General features: G+C 46.3%; 1 protein-coding gene across 1 annotated transcript; it reads right to left on the minus strand.

Annotated features, from left to right (window-relative positions):
- Window positions 1-10,221: 10,221 nt before the first annotated feature.
- Window positions 10,222-20,247, minus strand: S100A10 (S100 calcium binding protein A10). Its single transcript, XM_027056143.2, has 3 exons — window positions 20,103-20,247; window positions 13,637-13,789; window positions 10,222-10,639 (listed from the first exon to the last, which is right to left on the minus strand). Exons 2-3 carry the CDS (start codon window positions 13,766-13,768, stop codon window positions 10,478-10,480), a joined length of 294 nt encoding a protein of 97 aa, XP_026911944.1. The 5' UTR covers window positions 13,769-13,789; window positions 20,103-20,247; the 3' UTR covers window positions 10,222-10,477.
- Between the last annotated feature and the right edge of the window lie 667 nt (window positions 20,248-20,914).

Raw genomic sequence — 20,914 nt, forward strand, 5'->3', positions numbered from 1 at the left:
TTTGTAGTTTTACTTGTATACAGCTTATACATATTTGGTAGATTTATAATTAAGTATTTCATTTTGGGGGGATGCTATTGTGGTATTATATATGTATTTTTTATTTTTATTTTTTTATTAAAAAATTTTTTTTAATGTTTTTATTTATTTTTGAGACAGAGAGAAAGAGAGCATGAGCAGGGGAGGGGCAGAGATAGAGAGAGACAAGAATCCGAAGCAGGCTCCAGGCTCTGAACTGTCAGCACAGAGCCTGACGTGGAGCTCAAACCCACGGAGTGTGAGATCATGACCTGAGCTGAAGGCGAACGCTTAACTGACTGAGCCACCCAGGCACCCCTGATGTTTATATATACTCTCTAAAATGTGCTAGGATGCAAAGAGCTTTTACCGCAACAAACATGCAATTCCGTTTGGTAGAGATCTAGCTAAAGAGGTTATGTTTGATTAATGTTTGACCAACTCCGTATCAAAGGTCTGACTTTTCTTTCTGAGCGAGACTGCTAGAATAAACAACCTGCTTCTGCCTCTTTGTGTGGCTGAGCAACACCAACATGCATATCTTACATGGCTTATCTTCTTCATTCTTCCCAATGTTGAATTGCCACCATGTGGGTACAATGGGATCTGTGTTATAGATGAGAAAACTGAGGCTCAGAGAGGTCAAGTAGCTTGCCCAAGGCCACAGAGTAGGTGGCAAAGCAAGAGTTTGAACCCAAGTCTTTCTGACTCTGAATCTCTTGCTCTTTCAACAATGTATTGCTTCATGTAGTTTGAGAGGTAGGGAGGGACTTTCTAGTTGGAGGATGAATTATAAGACTTTGTAATATGCCATGGCATAGAACCTGTCTACCAGGATTTTGACTTTCTCCTTTCAGCTTGTTTAACTTAAACTGAGAAAGTGTTATAGGACTGATACTAGTCAATATTTATATAGTGCCAACTACATACTGAGCATTGTTTCAGGTGCTGTAGGTGTAGTAAGTTAATCCCAGAGCAAACTATGAGGTAGGCTCTATTATTGTTTCCATTTTATGTAGGAGATACTGAGGCACAAAGAGGCCCAAGCTTACTCAAGGTCACACAGCCTGTAAGTAGCAAAGCCAGGATTAGAATCCAGAGTCTGGGCTGTTGCCTCTCAGGGAGGCACTGTTGCTCTCTGATCAGGAGAATGACGACACTGGGTTCTCAAAGCCGATTCTGTGACTTCTTCCCTGTTCACTCAGTTTAGTGATTTGACTAGAGGCATAGACTTTGGAGTCAGACCTGGGTATGAATCCCAGCTCTATCACTTACCATGGTATGACCTTGGACAAATTACTTCTCTTCTCTACCTGCTCAGTTTCTTCATCTGTAATATAGAGACACTGACAATACTCAACTCAGAGTCTTTGTGAGGGTTGAATGAGATAAAGCCTATTAAGAGCTCAGCAGGAATGCAGGGCATTGGATAATGGGCAGTAGTTGTTATCAATGTATGGTGAAGTTGTCAGTAACCAGCAGGATTGGAGCATGGGTCTGCTTAACTCCCTGCGCCCCCCCCCCCCCCCCATCCCCTACCGTATCAATTACCTCCTGAGCGTCCTCATCCTGGTGCTCAGCAGGCCCTGCTTGTAGACTTCCCGGATGCTGTCCGTGGACCTGTCAGTGTTCTGTCCACTCAGGTGGCTCCATTGGCTCTCCCTCCTCCTGTCCGACTGTGATAGCAATCAATGCAGAGAAGGCAGCAGCAGGACCAGACTGGGAGTCGGAGGCCAGAGGAGTAGGGGTAAGGAGTCAAGACCTGGTCCATGGAGTATAAGTCAAGGCCACAGGCGTGGCCAGGGTCACACACCTAACCCACAGTGTTGCCGGCCCCTCCCTGCGGGAATGTGCAAAGTCTGCGGGCTAATGTCAGGTCCACCTCGGGTCTGGTTTAGACAAATCCTTGTATATAATGATTCATCACAGGCAGTCTTCTGGAAGTCTGCCATCCTAGCCCCCAGCCCTAGAGGCTAGATTTTGATGATTTTGCATAGATTTTGAAGGTGCATCTAATACTTCTATTTTTCATCCATTTTTAATCAGTTTGAGTCCTGTTACTTTTTTTTTTTTTTTATAAGTTTACTTATTTAAGTAATCTCCACACCCAGCCTGGGGCTCTAACTCACAACCCTGAGATCAAGAGTCTCATGTTCTACCGACTGAGCCAGCCAGGCGCCCCAAGTCCTGTTACATTTCTGTTTTTGTGTCCTGGCCCTTCTTTTTGTGACCTGAGAATGCCCAGTAGCAGTGCTGCTCCTCAGAAGGCTGCAGGAGTGTAGAAGGTTCTAGATTTCTCAGGGTGGTCTGAGAAATCATAGATTAGAGAGAATCTGTGTTAAGGAGAGAAGTTGGGATTGTTACAGGTAAACTGTGGGTATGCTTCAGGCCCTAAGGGGAAATAGGGCCATAAATTAAAGTGTGATTAGATGCTGGCTGAATGGGGGCAGCTCTGAGAGTGAGAGCCCAGAAGGTGTGGTAAATGGTGGGAGTCCAAGGGCAGAGCATGAGGACTCTGGGCACTTGCCACATGGGGTTGTTGGCATGGCATGGGGTGAGCCTCACTGCCTAATGCAGGCTTCTCAACCAGGTCCCCTAAAGAATGGCTCCCGGCAGAAGAAAGTGAACACATGTGTGTGTGTGTGTGTGTGCATGTGTGTACATGTGGGGGAGGAGGTGTCTGAAAAGTTCAGCCAAAACTAATACCCTGTAGGAGAGAATTGTCTTTGAGGTCTTATGTTTTATACTGGAGATCTGTTTATTTTAACATAAAACTGTTTGAAAGGACAGCATCAGGTAAAGTGGGTGTTCCCTGCTTATGCTGTAACTTGAGTAGTCTGTCACTGCCCCTCACCCCAGCCCCCAAAGACACAGTGTGAGAAACACAGCTTAGGGACCTGGAGTTGGGGTATTTTTTTCCATCCTATTCTTACCTTCCCATCTCTTGTACTCTGGTCCAGATCTCAGCTTCTCTCTCTCTTTTTTTTAATGTTTATTTATTTTTGACAGAGAGAGAGAGAGAGACAGAGCATGAGTGAGGGAGGGGCAGAGAGACAGGGAGACACAGAATCCAAAGCAGGCTCCAGGCTCCAAGCTGTCAGCACAGAGCCTGACACGGGGCTCGAACTCACAGACTGCGAGATCATGATCTGAGCTGAAATCGGACGCTCAACCAACTGAGCCACCCAGGCGCCCCCAGATCTCAGCTTCTCTTAACTTGGGTTATTATGATGTGCACTTAAAATCCTTAAAAAAAGCCCACAACATTGTGATGTAATTATTAAAACAATACATATTTACTAAAGACAGGATAGTTCTCAAGAACATTTAAAAAGCAATGAATTATTTTTTATAAAGGTATTTTTTCTTTATTTTGAGAGAGAGCGAGTGTGTGCATGTGCGCGCGCACACACACACACACACACACACACACACACATGCAAGCGGGGGGAGGGGCAGAGAGAGAGGGAGAATCCCAAGCAGGCTCTGTGTTGTCAGCACAGAGCCCAATGTGGGGCTTAAATCCACGAACAGTGAGATCATGACCTGAGTTGAAATCAAGAGTCAGATGCTTAACTGACTGAGCCACCCAGGTGCCCCACAACCAATTAATTTCTAAAGTAAAATTTTATTAAATTTTTTGTATCATGGATTCAAATTCTAATGATATGGAAGGACACATAAATATTCTCCTTCCTACTTCCTGTTCCCCTGCTATCCTGTTTTTTCTTGGAAGCATCCCGTTTTATCAGTTTCTTGTTTAATTATGGACATGTATTCTCCACTATCATTTCCCCCCAAATGGTGGCTTTTATTAAAAATTTTTTTTTAATGTTTATTTATTTTTGAGACAGAGAGAGACAGAGCATGAACGGGGGAGGGGCAGAGACAGAGGGAGACATAGATTCCGAAGCAGGCTCCAGGCTCTGAGCTGTCAGCACAGAGCCCGACGTGGGGCTCAAACTCACGGACTGTGAGATCATGACCCGAGCCGAAGTCAGACGCCCAACCGATTGAGCCACCCAGGCACCCCCCAAATGGTGGCTTAATGGACATACAGACAGAGAGACACACACTGTCCTGAGCTTTATTTTTTGCTTTAACGTGTATCTTGTGAATTTTGCAGATCAGCATATTGAGGTGGGTTGTTTGTCACTATTGCCCAGGGAAGCAGCAGGCTCTTCATTGGTCGGCATCTCTCCAGTGTCTCATAGTGTCTGTCATAGTGTGTCAGATTAATTGTGCTGAAATGTCCCTCCCTTGCTCAAACCTACCTGCTTCTCCTCCCTCCCCCACCCCTCCAGGAATGACAAGGTCCTTCTCTTCCTGCATCTGATAGCACGCCCATCCCAGCCGAGCCAGGCCTCTCTGCTCTTTCTTGCCTTTTCCATGTTTTCTGTTCCTCTCTGCTCTTCCCACCCTGCCGTGCGCAAAGTGGATCTTCCTGTCTGTTCTTTTCTCCTGGATCCTCTCTCCATGAAACCCCCAACTCGGTGCTAATGGCGGCATTTACCACTCATCACTCAGGCTGTGTCTTTGCCTCACATTGTCACCCACGCACTGTTGATATGTGTAGCTCTTGTTCCACCTGACCGTAAACCCTGTGCAGACCAGCGACCACATTTTCTAAGTTGTTTGCTACTTCCTTGGTGCTTTTAAATCACATCGTGGAAAGGAAATTTCATTACAGGAAATCACCTGTAAAGTGGGAACAGTAACAGTACCTACCTCATAAGTTGAAAAATTTGTAAGAAGGCCAAGAAACCTGGCTCTGAGTGCTGACTCACCCAGATTGGGGGTAGGACAGAACAGAGTCTTCCCTACAGAGACCCAAGCTGAATCCTGCTCCTTGTATAAAAACTGGCTTGAGGCTATATACTGTTAATGCTCTTCAGAGCCTTGATGGATGTGCCTAGAAGAGGTTGAAATGAATAGGTTGAACCTTTGCAGGAGGAAGCCTCAGTGCAGGGCTGATCTTTGATTAGCTGCTCAGGAAACATGACAGATAAGATTTTTAGATTCAACAGTACAAGTTCTGTGGTCCAGAGAGCTAGCTGAAATGATTTTTCCTCCTTTGGTCAATCTTATTTAAAGGAAGGATGCATAACAATATTAAAGAAAATGTTAATGACATCACCATTTAAACATTTTTATTTGTTTATTTATTAGAGAGAGAGAGAGAGAATGAATCCCAAGCAGGCTCCAAGCTCAGCACAGAGCCCAATGCAGGGCTCGATCCCATGACCCTGGGATCATGACCTGAGCTGAAATCAAGAGTTGGATAGCCACCCAGGTGCCCCAGTGACATCACCATTTTTACTTTTACATAACTCCTTCCAGACTTTGCCCACTTTCATGCATAAAAAATATATAGGGTAGCTATAGTCAGAGTGAATATATCGTTTTTCAGCTAAGTGGGAATCTTGATAGGAAACAAGAATTAGTGTTCCATGAAGGCATCTTCCTCACCCAGATCTTGTGGCCCTATCTTGATTTTCTCCCTCTCTTCATTTTGACCTGACTTGCCAGAGGTCTGTTTTTTTTTTTCCCTTTCTTCTTTGTTTTCATTGTTTCTTAGAAAGATAAATATAAGTCCCTACCCTTATTTATCTTTTGTAAGCTGGAATGTGATTGGAATGTGAGTGCTGGAGGAAAGTAGGAAGAACATTCACAAGAACATATTTATTGTCAATCACCCCCTATTAGACAAGGGGGTTATTTCTGTCTCCCAAAGGAATAGAGATAATCCAAACCTTAGATTTGTAGAGTTTTTAATCCAGTGACCTCACTCACCACATTTCACATATCATTTACTATTTCCCAGTTGTCATTCATTTATCACCTACCTTTTCTATCTCATCCACATGTAATTTCTCACATGAATATACTCCATTCTAACCTCCCGGGAACTCTGTATCCTGGGCATTCCTTTATGCCATCATTACTATGTCCAGGGAGGTAGCAGGGAAGAGTGGCTAAAACTGTAGATGGTCTAGGTTCAGATTCTGCCTCCACCACTTAGCTCCAGGTCATTAGGTTGCAGGTCAAATCACCTGCAAGGTAGGAATGGTAACAGCACTGGTTGTTGGGAGGAATGAAGGAGTTAGTACTTGTATGGCACTAGAACATAGTAAGAGCTCAATGAATGTTAACTGTTATCTGATTTTTTTTTCTAATCTTCAAAGACCAGACAGCATCCTACCTCTTACCTGTAATCTTCTCTGCCTAGTCTTGCCCCGCGCATAATGATCACTTACTCTTTTGATAGTATAACTTATTTGATACTTAATTTACGCAGACAGCATTCTGAGACAGTTGCACAACAGAAAGAAAAACAACATCTGAGCACATTTTGACATTGTCACTTTCTATGGTGCTTTGGGGTAGTTACTAGTGTCTTGGTTTTGCCCTTTGTAAAAAAAATGTATAAAACTTAACAAGTTTATTGTGAGAGCTAAGTAAGATAACGCTTAAGAAGTATCTCATACAGGGGCTCCTGGGTGGTTCAGTCGGTTAAGCAGAGCCAGACATGGGGCTCGAAGTCATGAACCTTGACATCATGACCTGAGCCAAAAACAAGAGTTGGATTTGGCTCAGGTCTTAATTTCAGGGTCGTGAGTTTGAACCCTGCACTGGGTTCTTTGCTGGGCATGAAGCCTACTTTAAAAAAAAGGTGGGGGGGGGGAATTAAAATAATCTCATAAACTTCTTCCTGGAGACAAGTTTCCCCAACAGTAACTCCTACCTTAGAAACTAAAATACAGCTGGGCATATTTCCTTTAGTCTTTGGCCTGTGGGTAGACACACATATTTTAAAAAGAAAGGAATCACATTATACACCAATTTTGCAACCTGCTTTACTTTACATAGACATTTCCCCATCTATTTAATATTTTTCAAAGTCATGGTTTTCATGAGTTATATAGCATCCCAGATACATTTATACTTAACTTATTGGACCTTGAAGTTGTATTTAGACTTTAGCTATTCTAAGGATTGCTGCATCAAATATCTTTGTGTATGAATCTTTGTAACGATCTTTTGCTACTTTGTTAAGATAAATTCTCCTGGGAATAGAGACATTGGGTCAAAGAAAACACATTAAAGGATGCTGGTACACATTGCCAAATTTTGCCTCCCACAAAGACTGTGTAAATTACATTCCTGTCAACAGTGACCATGGGTGCTTGTCACATCTCACTGTTGCTGATGATCTGTTGTGTTGTTACTTAATTTTTTGTCTGCTTTGTCATTATCTTTCAACAGATTGTAATCTTGAACAGGCACTGTGGGCGTCTGTGTATCCAACACAAAACTTTGCTCACTGTCATTCACATAGATAGCCTTCGTAAATATCTGCCAAAAGAATGAATTTCTCCTCACAAGTATCCCTCTGGGGTTAAGGGCTGGGGAATATACTTGAACAGTCACTTTCAAGTTGGTCACGTTGAGAGAGAGGTTTATATACTTGCCCTTGGTCTCCCATGGAGATGGCTTGGCTGGAAAAGTATTAAATCACAGGTAATTGGCTCATGTTCAGGGGGCTTGGAGAGGGGCATGGGGTACAAGAAAGTGAGCTATGTTTCAGGGTCAGCTCTGCAGCATGCTGGAAACTGACTTTCCACACTGTCACCCATTCTTTCTTCATGACTAGGTGTGGAGAGGGGCAGGATCTGTTTTTACAACTCAGCTGTGTAGCAGAATGAGTGGAATTTTCCAGAGGTTCCTCTTAATGGCTGTTGGCATAATCGCAGCTTTGCCCTCTGGGAGTCATTAGGCTGCAGCTCTTGAAGCCTAGATGGCTGTTTCAGTAGGTCAGATTGTGGGATCCGTGTGTTTATGTTGGCATGGAGAGTCCTGTAGGGTTTTGAACCATAAATGTTGTTTTTATTTTCCTTATACTAGCTCAAAACTATATGTTTTGAGCAATGGGGCTAACATAACGGAAGTGTGTTACTCTCCCCTTCCCCTACCAGCTCCAACATGTACACACATATGCTGAACACAGTGGCCCAGATGATTCCCTGGCACTTGGTACTTTTCGAAATGCCAGAGAGTTTGGGGTCATCTCCTGGGAATAACACATTGCTGGAGAGTTTCTTTGGAATCTCCATACCCACTATGAACATGAGTGGATACTTCCTCTGCCCTATCCCCCAGAACCCTCTCTCCTGGGCTAAAGAGGTTTAGAGTGTGAAAGCTTGCTGTGGATTTGGGGACATCTGAGCCCACAGTAATATCTCTGTGTTACAGTTTCACTTGCCCATTTGTGAATTGAACACCAATTTCTTTTATTATTTATTTCACACATGTGCACTAGCAGGGGAGGAGCAGAGAGAAAGAGAGAGAATCCTAAGCAGGCTCCACACGGTCGGTGCAGAGCCCGACCTGGGGTTCCATCTCACGAGGTGAGATCATGAGATCATTTGGGTTGAGGTTATGACCTGAACCGAAATCAAGATTTGAACACTTAACTGACTGAGCCACCCAGGCGCCCTGAACTCCAATTTTATCATTCCCCAGTAAACACATTTGCCCCAGGAGGCCGGTGGTGTACACTAACAGGTAAATCCGGGCTGATACACGTTCCTGTAGACAAAGAGATGGTTTGCTTGACTGTGATGGGTCAGTTTCTTCTCCGTTCCGTGTACCTGTCAGAGTTTATCTTTTAGAGCCTCCTTTCTGGAGAGCCATGGTTTCTTTAACCTACAGGTTGGAAGACTTCCCTTAGAATTAAGAATCACCAGTGTGGCAGACGTAGATCGTCCAACTGCTAACGTTCAAGGCTCCCTTGAAGCTAGGGCTCTGATAGGGTTGCGGTTCTGCTAACCAGATGCTCTTCTTTGAGCCTTGGATGTGGAGCCAAGTGCTGTGTGGAAAGAGGCAGGGGAATGGGTGTCTGGGTTGTGTGGTTCTGGACCTGCCAGTTGTAGCCAGGGCTTCCCAGTTCAGCAGCCCCCTTGGGGGCCGAGTTCTGTGACAGGATGACTTCCTGGGGTCAGTTTCTTCAATTGCCAACTCCCCTCCTCCATTTAATATCTTGTATAAATCTCTCTTTGTAAACCAGATGGAATCCCATAGCTGCAAAGCTGCAAGTTGTCTTACCTTGTTCGTGTGATGCCTGAGACAAAATAAAATGGTTGGAATTTTATCTTTGACCTTGATTTTATTATAGATTTCTTTTTCTCAAAGCTAGTTTTGGACTACCCTGTTCCCTTTTGCATGCTTTTCCTTCTACTGAACTTTTCTCGAGAATTATGCTGATATGTCCAATCATAAAAACAAAGGTTTCCATCTTCACTGACCTATTTAATTGGAACAATTTCATGTGCCAATTCCTACATCATCTCTCCATAAAACAGAATATTGTGTTATTATTAAGCATACAGCATGTACTGCACATATGCTGGAGCTTGAAATAGGGACAGACAGGGTTGGGGGAAATATTTTGCTGGCTTTTAAGACATCAGTACTGGCACTTCATTTTCTTTTTTTCTTTTTCTTTTTTTTAACATTTATTTATTTTTGAGACAGACAGAGAGAGAGAGCATGAACAGGGGAGGGTCAGAGAAAGAGGGAGACACAGAATCTGAAACAGGCTCCAGGCTCTGAGCTGTCAGCACAGAGCCTGACGCGGGGCTCGAACCCACAGATCGCGAGATCATGACCTGAGCCGAAGTCGGAGGCTTAACCGACTGAGCCACCCAGGCGCCCCTGGCACTTCATTTTCAATAGGAAAGGACCGCCCCACTGTGTAAGTTTCACTGGCCTGTTTCCTGCCATCTCAATATAATCATGACCTCTCGTGACAACTCAGTGTATGTTAATGAGCTGTTACTGAAGCATCACACTCTGTGTCTTGATCTTGTCTTATGGACTTATTTCTACCTGAGAATTTGCTGAAACTGTCAGAAAACTGGACTCTGACATTTCAGGTGTTCCAGGTACTTGTTGGGAAAGCTCTGACTTAACTAGACAAGACTGGGCTCCATAATTATGAAATCAGGGTATTTTCTGGAAGTGCTGGTAGGTCATAACTACAAGGGCAGATGGATCAGAGAAGTCAGACCCCAGGCCTCAGTGGAGAGGGCTTTCCTACCCTGCTGGCTCTATGGTGTGCCCTCTGCCCGCGGGCATGCAGACTTCTTGTGAATAAAGTGGGGACCCAGCATTTCTAAAGGAGAAACAAACATTTGTCCCAACTGAGGAACTAAAAAAAGAATTTGTTTATTGAGGGCAAGAGGATGCAGGCAATATAAAAATCAAAAGCTTATCTGGCTTTCACTGACTTTACTTTCTCTGCTTCTCAAATGGGGGTTGCATTTTATGTATACATTTTCTGAGGGTCCCAATCTGCTCATGGAATCCTTTATACTGGGTGGAGGGGGGGAGCTGCGGGGCAGACTCCTTGAGAGGCCCTCAGGAGAACTCTCTGGGTGGGAGTGTGGCTCAGTGCTGCCTACTTCTTTCCTTTCTGCTTCATGTGAACTACAAAATAGTCATTGCATGCGATGGTGAGCCCAGCGATCAGCGAAAAGAAGCTCTGGAAACCCACTCTGCCGTCCCGGCACTGGTCTAGGTCCTTCATTATCTTGTCCACAGCCAGGGGGTCTTTTTGATTCTGCAAAGAAGAACAAAGGCAAGAACTATCAGTCAGTGGCTGCAGTGGCCAGCTTCTCTGGTTTGTCCCACTGACAACCAGTAATAGAGTCTTCCCATTACCTGAACTCTTGTTTTAGGTTGTAAGTGGTCTTTGGACGTCCCCTACATGTGTTTTTCTGCCTTGAGAGAGCATTTCAGTAAATGCATATTTTAAGCTCAGAAAGAGGTTTTCCGTGGCATCATTTCGTAGAACTACAGGGATCTTAGGAACTGCCTATTTCTAGAAAGAGGAGATTCACGTCAGACAAGCTAAACCCAAGCCTTTTAATTCTCAGTCCACCGTGCTTGCCACCGTGACCCTGGCATGACCTTGTGAACTGCTCTGCTCCTAGTTCAGCTGTTTCCACAATTTTCAGTATCACAGGATTCTGCCTAAGAACCACCCTAAACTTCCCATTTTGTAGTGTGAGCCTACATTCTCTTAACACGTGTTTATTCCCGATGGCGTGGTCAAATCCTTGAAAAAGGAAACTCCTTAAGGAAAAATCTCTAAACATTAAAAAAGAAAAAATTAAAAAAAAATTTTTTTTAATTACCAAAAGTGGGGGGGGGGGCACTTGGGTGGCTCAGTCAGTTGAGTGTCCAACTTCAGCTTGGGTCATGATCTCGCAGTTTATAAGTTCGAGCCCCACGTCAGACTCTGTGCTGACAGCTCAGAGCCTGGAGCCTACTTTGGATTCTGTGTTTCCCTGTTTCTCTGTCCCTCACTCACTCATGTTCTGTCGCTTTCTCAAAAATAAATAAACATTTAAAAAATTAAAAAAACAAAAAGATCTCAGAAGATAGTTTAGGGAGTAAGTTTCAGATCACTCCTTGTCCTACCTAGTGAGGTGGGAAAGTGTGGCTGCTCCCACAGGGTCCAGACCATCAACCAGGGGGGGAAATATGGCCTCCTAGAGGTGTGCAAGTGTTCAGGGAAAATCTGTGTAATCCCATCGATCGCGTACATGAGTGAGGAATCGCACACTCAGTGTCTCAGGTATGCTGGATGTGTACATCCTGCACTCAGAAATCCCTACAGTAAAGCAGCCATGTTTCCTACTTGTGGACAGTAGACTCCCTCCTAAGCCCTCAACTACAACCCCCTCTGTGTGGCTGTCTTCACTTTGGGTGGGTTTCAGCTAATTCTGGCTTCACCCCCAGCTTCCTGGTTGTGGTCTGAAGGAGTGAAATTTGGATGACACAAGGGGTCAACTTTAGAAACAGAATACTCTTGTCAGTTCAGCGAGTGTGGGTGTGCCCAGAATTATGACCCGTGCCTGGAATAAATTACACTACCATGTTCAGTACTCAGTACTATACACACCCTTTATGTTTCTTCTGCTACAAAGCCTTTAGGGAGCAAGGGTCTGTGTCTCATGTGATATTCATCTTGGCTTCTAACATATGCAACAGCACAATTAACAAGGGTTTAGGGGGCATCTAGGTGGCTCAGTCGGTTGAGCATCTGACTTTGGCTCAAGTCATGATCTCACGGTTTGGAGTTCAAGCCCTGTGTCGGGTTCTGTGCTGACAGCTCAGAGCCTGGAGCCTGCTTCAGATCCTGTGCCTCCCTCTCTCTCTGCCCCTCCCTGACTCATGCTCTGTCCCTCTCTCAAAAATAAATAAACATTTTAAAAAACCCAGAAAAACCAAAGAAAGCCCAAGGGTTTAATACGTGGGGAATGCTTTTGTGTGGTGGGCAGGCTTATAATGAACACATGTCCTTGCATTTTATGCTTGCCTGGAAGGATCACAGAAAGTGGAAGCATGGAGGTAATCATGCTCAGCCCTCTCATTTTTCAGGGGCAGGAACTGAGGCCCAGAAAGCCAAAGTAGCCTGCCCAGTGTGAGGGCAGAGCCAGACTTCTGGTCTGGGGCTATACCAGAGGGTGTGCAAAAGCAGAGCAACAGCCTATTCTAGCTCTTTCTGGGATGGCATTGTGGTAACTGCAGCTGTGAGACTGTCATTAGGCTTTATACCTGTTTACTTAACTGGTATTGACGACGTGTAAATCAGAATGTACGGTAAAACCCTGTTTACTGAGCCAGGAGTCGGGGCTTGACTAACGTGCTATCCACCAGGCACATGACAAGAGACAGGACCCAGCCTTTTACCATCATCTCCCTTCACCCTTTAGAGGCTGAAGTCATTTTCTGCACCAAGCACAGTAGTGCAAGGAAAGAGGGACTTGCATTTCATGCTCATATTTTGTCAGTAATGTTTCACCTTCCGTTAAACGCAACAACCATGTCTTGAGGGTCTATGATGTAAAAGGACAACTGTGCCTTGCAGCCTAATGTCCTGAGTGAGGTGTCAGAGCTGATGGCAGACTCCTCTTCCAGTCTTGATGGAGCCGTTGGTCTTTCAAACTCAAGTTGCGCTCCTGTGTTCTCATAGCTTTTTTTTTTTTTTTTTTAAATCTCATAGCATTTTCAATGTGAAAAGCAGTTATTTCTGGAGTGACGCTTGGCTTTCATTCAGCAGATGCTTGACACTGTTCCTTTATAGAGTAGGAATAATATTTTTAAAAAGCCCTTATCTGAAGGGATTTAAGAGATGCAAAGTTGCTCAGAGTGGATATGACCAGAATGTGACAATGCCAGTGCCAGGTTTATGACCTGAGGTGGCCATTTCCTAGCTGATGACTCTCTGGTAAGAGGCTTTTCTTCGGTGACTCTGTCTCAGTGGATGCAGGTGACTCCACCTTGTCTTGTGGCGATTCATGTGCAGCTTTATTTCAGCTCCATATTGTAAGCCCCTTGAGGGCAAGGACTGCGTCTTCTCTACCTTCTGTTTCCCCTATAGTACCTTACAAACAGGAGGCACTCAATAATGTTTAATAAATGAATGAACAAGGACACCTTTCTACTAGTGGCTTCCACAGGGAAGGGATGGGAAGAGGAAGGAAAAGCAACCAGGGGCTAGAAGCACTGGTTTTCGTGTCTGGTTCTTTCTGAGCCTTTCAGCACTTACTTCCAAAAATCCAGGGAACTCCTTTTCCATGAGTACTCTCAGGTCCTCCTTTGTTAGGTAGCCTTTGTCCCCAGCAAACTTGTGGAACGTGAACATCATCGTTTCCATGGCGTGTTCCATTTGAGACGGCATTTTGATGAGGTCTGTTGAAACCTTTTAAAAGATGTAAAGAAAGAGTTTACATTAACTTTTAAGCCACACGTACTGCCAGTCTTCTGTAGGTAACTAGAAGGAAGATGAGTAGTAGATCATCCATCAGACCCTTTTCGGCTCTAAAGTTCAACGACTCTGAGGCCCAGTTCACCCCCCCTGCTGATGGAAGCAGGTACCTCAGGTATTGGTGCTCTGAATGAGGAATTTGTCTAGTTGCCCACTAATTCTGCATAAATCACCTAATGAGGAATAAAAACTCTAATCATTTGGATCATTTGGAAAAGCAAGGTCCACGTCCCTCTGTTTAACAGACAAAGCATCTGCAGAAAGAGCAGGCGTTTCATCTTTTCTCTTGGCACTGGCAGATGGGACTCTTAGATATGGCTGATACCAACCACCCACACAGTCAAGCCTGGTTAATACTGAAAACTTCAACCCTCCAAGGTTAAGTAGGTAACTTGGTTCGGTGTAAGTCTAGGTTTAGCAACCTGTTTACAAATGAATTTTGTCTGCTGGGCGTGTATTTTTTACTAAAGGTGTGAACTTGTGATTGCAGTACAGACATTTGCATCTCCGGCAGTAAAATGCTGTTACTCAAAGCTACCCAAAGCTCATTATCTAGTTTCTTGAAAAGGAACAGGTAAGAGGAGTCAGGACTCCTTTGGGGACCTGGTTTTTGGCAGGAAGGACAAAGAGCAAGAGCTTTCCATCAGAAAGTATTTGAAAGGAGGGAAGGGAAGCATATCAGATCACTATAGTCATGTATAATGATCTGGGGCATACACCCGGTACTTAATAGGAACTCGGTGAGTTTTGGCTTAATTGGAAGGAATGCTACGGCCAGAACAGAGCACCATTGGCTAACACCGCCTAAGATCACTAGTGGATAGATAACAGGTTAACTTGAATAGAGACTGTAGTATACCACTTACAATAAAACAAAACAACAAAAACACCTCACAAGAATAGGTTTTGAGCATAGGCTGAAGGAGAGGCTAGTACCTTTCCCTGCTGATTTCAGTCTGGTTCCTGCTGCTGACAGATCTGTGTTCAACACAGATTCCTAAATGCTGCCTTTTACAGAGAAGGTGGAGTTAGTTGGTGACCCCAGGGATTGAGTAATTATACTTAGGGAATTGTAAATTCTACCCCCTTAATCCCCAGAAAAGTGCAGGAACCAGCATGCCAAAGAATGTGCTACTCTAGAGAATGCTATACGCCAGGATCTGGGATGATTCATCTGAAAGGCAGTTCTCTTGGAGAGATCAGCAAATTAATGCTTCAGCGTTTGCTGTGAGATGAATTCCAGGGGAGACACACCCTTTCCCCTCTCTTCCTACACAGCCTTTGTGGTTTCAGAGGGCAGTCCACAGTGCTGAGATGGAGTTGCCCTTGCCTGGATTGTTCTGGAAGTCCAGCAGTGTAAGAGAACTGAACCAATGAGCCACCTACGGGAGGAAGACGTGGGAACCCACCCTAGTTCTGAAGTAACTCAGGAAAGAAGTTGGAGACCAGAGGTGTAAAAATACCTGTGTCTAAGCTCAGAGCGGGAGGGTATTTCACAACCAGTTCCCAAAGATGCCAGAAACTGCATTGGCTGCCAGACACCCTGTTCACCTTCTCCACAGAACAGAGCAGAAGGAAAGTGCACCACAAAGCCAAAGGACAAAGAAAGGGGACGCAGTAGTAGAGTAAGGACCGCTATAATAGGGGAACAGGCCGATTTAGGAACTTGTAAGAAACACAAGTTGTAAGCAGGAAGAAATCTTGGCCACCCTAGAGTATCTTCTTCAAGAAAATGAGGCTGGTCTTCCCTGAGTGAACGCTCAGGTCTCCGGTCCTTCCAGTCCTACCCCTCCTTGCCCACTTGCTGTTTTATTCAGCACATGGGCCGTGAGTATGTGAGTATGGCAGGCACCCAGCTGACTCCCTATTTGTCAGGTAGACCTTTTGAAATGAGAATGCAGAACAGTGACTAGCCAGGAATCTAAGTTCATGAAGGTGAAATAACTGACTTTGGACACCAGAGGAGATGCCCATGGTCTCATCGGGGACCAGTGCCCATAGAGCACTGAAAAGGGCAACGAGCAACTTATTGTTCTGAAGGAGGAGCCAGTGCACTGGTTTTAAAGTAAGACAAAGGAAAAGCGGGGACAGTGAGTATTAGAAGTGTTCTCTTGGCCAGTGGAGGAGTCACAGAGCTCTCCCACGGAGTTGGCAGCCCTCTGGTCTTGGGTGAGGCAGACTGTAGGGCTGACCATTGGCTGCTAAAGTCGCAAGCCCAGGGACCTGAATCTGGCACTTGGATCTTCCCAGCCGCCTGACATGCTCCACTCCTGGGCAAGAGCTTGATAAGCTCTCATGGGGGCCTGGGCCTGCAGCCGAGAGGATGGCAAGAGGATGGCAGTGTCCTCTCTGTGCCTGAGACAAGCTACTCCTGCATTTGAAACACCCTTTAATCGGTTTCCTGTTGGCCTCTCAGACTTAAGATCCTCTACGTCAAGAACTGTGAATTTTTCTGTCTATGAACCACAAAATAAGCATCTGCTAAATGAATAAGTCAGACAAACCCCTTGGCAGGGCCCGAAGTACCTGTGTGACCACTCAGGTCTGGACTGAAAACTGTGTAGCTCGGAGCCCAGCAGAAGGACGTGAGGCTGGGAAGAGCTGGGGAAGGGGCCCAGGGGCCCTGTGAATCCATCAGTAGAGTTCAGAGGGAAGCGCATTCCAGGAGTGCAGGGAAAAACTGTCCTGCTAAACAGGTCTGGCCAGACCCTGAACAGGACTTCTTTCTCTTCTGACTCCTGCTGTTTTCTTGTATTTTGTTTCTCACTGTGAGCCCCACAGGCTATAACTACCTCATCGTTTTCTCATTTTTTATTGAACCATTTTATTCTGATGTCTGTGTAACCTCCCTACCTGTTTGCCTTGGTAAGATGGGGGCTCAGAACTCTGTAGTCTTTCTCTGTGTAGTTTTCTCTCTTTTTTTTTTTTTTTTTTTAATTTGTTTTAATGTTTATTTTTGAGAGAGACAGAGGGCAAGTGGGGGAGGGGCAGAGAGAGATGGAGATGCAGAATCCAAAGTTAGCTCCAGTCTCTGAGCTGTCAGCACACAGCCAGACGTGGGGGTGGAGCTCACTAACTGAGATATGATCTCACCTGAGGTGAAGTCGGAGGCTTAACCAACTGAGTTACCCAGGTGCCCCAAGTGTACTTTTCTTTATAGAAAAGAATTCTGGACTCCACAGATTTAGTCACAGTGATGGGAATTAAACTTTCCATTTCTTGTCCTCTTAAAATGAGCACCTACTGTGCATGTCTGATGTTAGGCTGGTGCGTCCCCACACACACACTGTCTCTCTCTCTCTCCATGGTGCTTGCCTTTGGGGGAGTTCACCAGCTAATGGCATACTATTTAAAAAGTCTAGTTAATTGTGTTTCTGTTTCTTCTCCCACTAGATTGTGAGCTCCTTGATCAGGGTCCCAGTAGGTAGCAACCTGCCATCACAGCCTGCTCAATGAATTGATAAGAATGAAATTGACAGCAATGTACATTTTGATTCTCCTGGGAGTAGCAGGGAGCCTCCTTAGAAATGTGTCTGCTCCTGAGCAATCCCAAATGTTTGCTCTGGATCCATGCCCAGATCCAGACCGTAATTTCAAAAAGGATACTTCTAAAGAGCAAGAGGCCTGATTTACTTTGCTCTTCTGTGTCTTGTCCATACCCTAGTTTTCTTGCAGCCCACCCAGAAAATAATTGGCAGGGTGTCAGTAAAAACAAACATCTGTTATTTAAAATGTGTTTAGGGTTTCCTTTCTTTTGCTGTGGAGATTTTGAAAAGAAAAGAAATTTTTTTAATTGAACACAGAAGGTGTTCCTAAATTTGATCCCTAAAGAGAATTCAGAAAAAATGAGTTGAGGCAATGGATCTGGATCCAGGCTGTCTCTCCCACCTTTCCCCAAGCATAAAACTTGCTCACTAAAAAAAGGAGGTAGCAGAGGGAAAATTCCAGATGTAATGCAATAGGAAGAAAGAACCCAGAAGCCTTCTCTACCCCAGTGGAGTACAACCATGTTTCTTTGAAGAATTGTCAGACAATCAGCATGAATTGGCAAACAATAGCCATTGTGACAACTGCTATCAAATCCATTGGTGGGTTGGGTGGTAGTTATTTAGTGAAAGGGTAGGAAGTGTTGAAAATTGTTTAAAAAAAATAAGTGAGTTCATTCTTTTTACTTTTGATACGAGTTTCCTAAATCGTTAAGTCCCCAGGAAAATGAGAAGCTTAAGAAAGATGCTAAAACTTCATTTCAGCTTTCCCTGCACTCAGAGTGCTAATTTATACATCATAACCTGAAAGGATTCCATTGTTTCCCTCAACTTTGAAAGACTGTACTGTGTCCAAGGGCATACCAAGTGGGTAGTGCTCTTAAAAAGCCACATTTTTGGAACTGTCATTGGAAAGCAGGAAGGCACCCAGTTTCAGCTCCACCCAGCCCAAGGCCTGACCTCACTGGGGTGGCTGCTTAAGAGACTAAGGTTAGAGGCCAAGCACGGGAGGAAGAGGGCCCATCTGACATTGTTTGCAAGAGAAACCAGGGAAAAACATCATCTAGAAATCAGTGTACTTTGTTTATGTCCAGTGCACCTTTAAGAAAATTTGAAGACCTGAAATAAACTCCAAATAATAGGTCAGATGAAGAAAGTAGCTTCTGGCTGTCAAGGAAGGCGTATACCATTTAGGAGAGACAATTAAATACAAATGGGATAGGAATCTGTAGGGGCAGAATGCATGAAGACATTTCAAATGAGTTACATGAACTCATTTCTGCCCCAGCCTCTGGTATTATCTTTTTCAATCTGCCGAAACATGTTGGAGGCAAAGATCTCTGTCCGTCGGCGTGTTTCCGTGAGCCTGGCCTCACCTGAAGTTCAGGATGTAAAGATCCGCTACTGCAGGTTGAATCTCAAGCTGCAGGGGGAAAAAATCTGCAGCAATTACCGCAAACCTCTTGACGGGAAGAGCTACCTCACTAGTGAAGCTTAGGCCACCTGCCAGCAGGCACGCGGGCCAATCATCCGATAGTGCTGTGTCTTACCATGGCTCTGCCAGTCTAATTGCTGCCCTCACCGACGGATCAGTCAAGAAACCTCTCCTTCAGATTGCCAGCCAGTCCTGGTGTGACTCACTTCCTCTTGGAAAATGCCCTCTGAGATGGCACAGTTCCCCTTTTCCTTTAGGGAGTGTTCTGTCCGGCCATCTGCAGAGAGTATCTGGAACCATCGCGGACCACACCCACATGGTCTCACAGCTGAGTCACCAGCCTGCACTAAGGGGATCTGGGAGCCCTTTGTGCTAACCACGCCCTGTGCAATGCTCTCAGCTCCCCTGGGGAGGGAAGGGGGTGTAGGCTTAATGTGTTCCAGAGTCTGGGCTAAGGGCTCTGCCCAGCTTGTAGCCGCTCTACTTTCCTCCCCAGCCCCACCCGACACGCCAGAGTCCCTGTTTCAGTTAGCTGGAGTCTAGATGGACAGTTAGCAGCGTCCAGGGCTGGAGGAAGCTACATTCCTTTGGCCAAGCTCAAAGTGGTGACCAGGTACCAAGGGCAGGTCTATCTGTCTCTTTGCACTGGGCCAGATTAATCTGGGTTGGGAGGTCCTTCATCAAACCTACTCTTCCCCCTCTTTATAGTTCACTTGTGTAATTAAGATCGCAAGAAGGGAATCCTTTGAGTAGAGAAATCCCTTCATATATTCCCCTCCCCCCCAAATCTCGCTAGCCAGGCTTATAAAGAAAACAAATAGACCTCCCCCTCTCCTGTCTGGCAGACAAACAACAGGAAGCCCAACCTGAAACATCAGGGCGAGGGACTGAGCAGTGCCCTTTAGAAAGGGATCTGCTGGCTGCCGGGCAGTCCAGCTCGGGGGAGGCCGCACACATCTGGACAGAGGTCAGCCTGCAGCCAGAGCGAGCGCATATGCCGGCCAGGACGGGGCGAATAGCTCGGGTGACGAGTGGAAAAGCAGGAAAGTGGGAGTGAGGAGAGATCGACGGAAAGGGAGGAGAGCGCAGAGGCCCCAGGCGTGGACACGGAGGTCCTGTACGGAGGACGAGCGCCCCTCCTCCACTCCGCGAGGATCGCGGCAGGGGCGCTGCCGGTCTCGCCGGGGTGTGGCCCAGGGCGCGGAGCGGCGGGCGCCCAGCGGACCCCGGCGCTGGGGCAGCCGATGGGGGGGCTTCCCCGCGCGCGGGGTCGCGGCCGGGCGGGGGGGGGCGGGGGGGGGGCTCGGGAGCAGCGCGCTGAACTCACCTTGGCTGGAGGCGCGGCGGGGACTCTCGCTCGGCTGGGACGCGCGGGCCAGTGAGCAGAGCGTGGCGGGCTGGGAGCCTTAGTATGGGGAGTGGGGGTGGGGAGGGGAGGCAGGAGGAGCCTGGGCCGGTGTCCCGGTCCCTGCTCACCCCACCCCTTCCCCGCCCTCCTCTTCCTGTCCCCCCGCGCCCCGCGCGGGCACACACCCTCCCAGGCGACGCCGTGGGCCTCACGCCCAGCCTCCGCCCGCTGTCACCTCGGCGGAGAGCGTTCTTGTGCACGTCCGTCCCCGCTCCAGGGCTCTCGGATGGTTCAGGGCACCCCCGCCCTGGGCCGTGCCCTTCCTCTCGGGTCTGGTTTTAGAGAGGGAAGGCGCAGTCCTCAATCCAGCCGTTCTGCGGGTGGGGCGCGCTGCCCCACAACCGGTGTAACCTACAGGTCCAGGAATTAATTTCTAGACAACACTGCTGAGAGGGGCACGTGGAGTCCTAACCGTCGCAGGATGGTCGTAGTTCTCGTGTTAGGCTCAGGATTTCAGTCCCGAGGGTCTTCGTGGCCTGAGCCCCGCTCCACCTACTCCTGGTGCCCGTCTCTCTGGGTGGGGTATGAAGAGTGCCGCTTGGCTTGTTGGCGCCGTGGATACAAACCTTTTGTTCAACAAGGGATTTACCCCTCCTTGGGGATGGCTTTACGTGGTGGAAAACTCAGCTTGGCATTGTTAAGACCAAAGTTTCTAAGCCTCCTTTTTGTCCTGTAATTGGCTTGTTTGGTTCTCAAAGCCCTTTAGGAGAAATTTCTGGAAGAAATTTAGA

Source organism: Acinonyx jubatus, chromosome C1 (assembly GCF_027475565.1).
Source record: "Acinonyx jubatus isolate Ajub_Pintada_27869175 chromosome C1, VMU_Ajub_asm_v1.0, whole genome shotgun sequence".
NCBI classification, from domain to species: domain Eukaryota; kingdom Metazoa; phylum Chordata; class Mammalia; order Carnivora; family Felidae; genus Acinonyx; species Acinonyx jubatus.

Coding starts and splice junctions, on each gene's coding strand:
- S100A10 (XM_027056143.2), bottom strand. CDS start 13,768: ATGCCGTCTCAAATGGAACACGCCATGGAAACGATGATGTTCACGTTC. Junction 10,640..13,636: donor AGTTCCCTGGATTTTTGGAA/GTAAGTGCTGAA, acceptor TCTTCTTTGCAG/AATCAAAAAGACCCCCTGGC.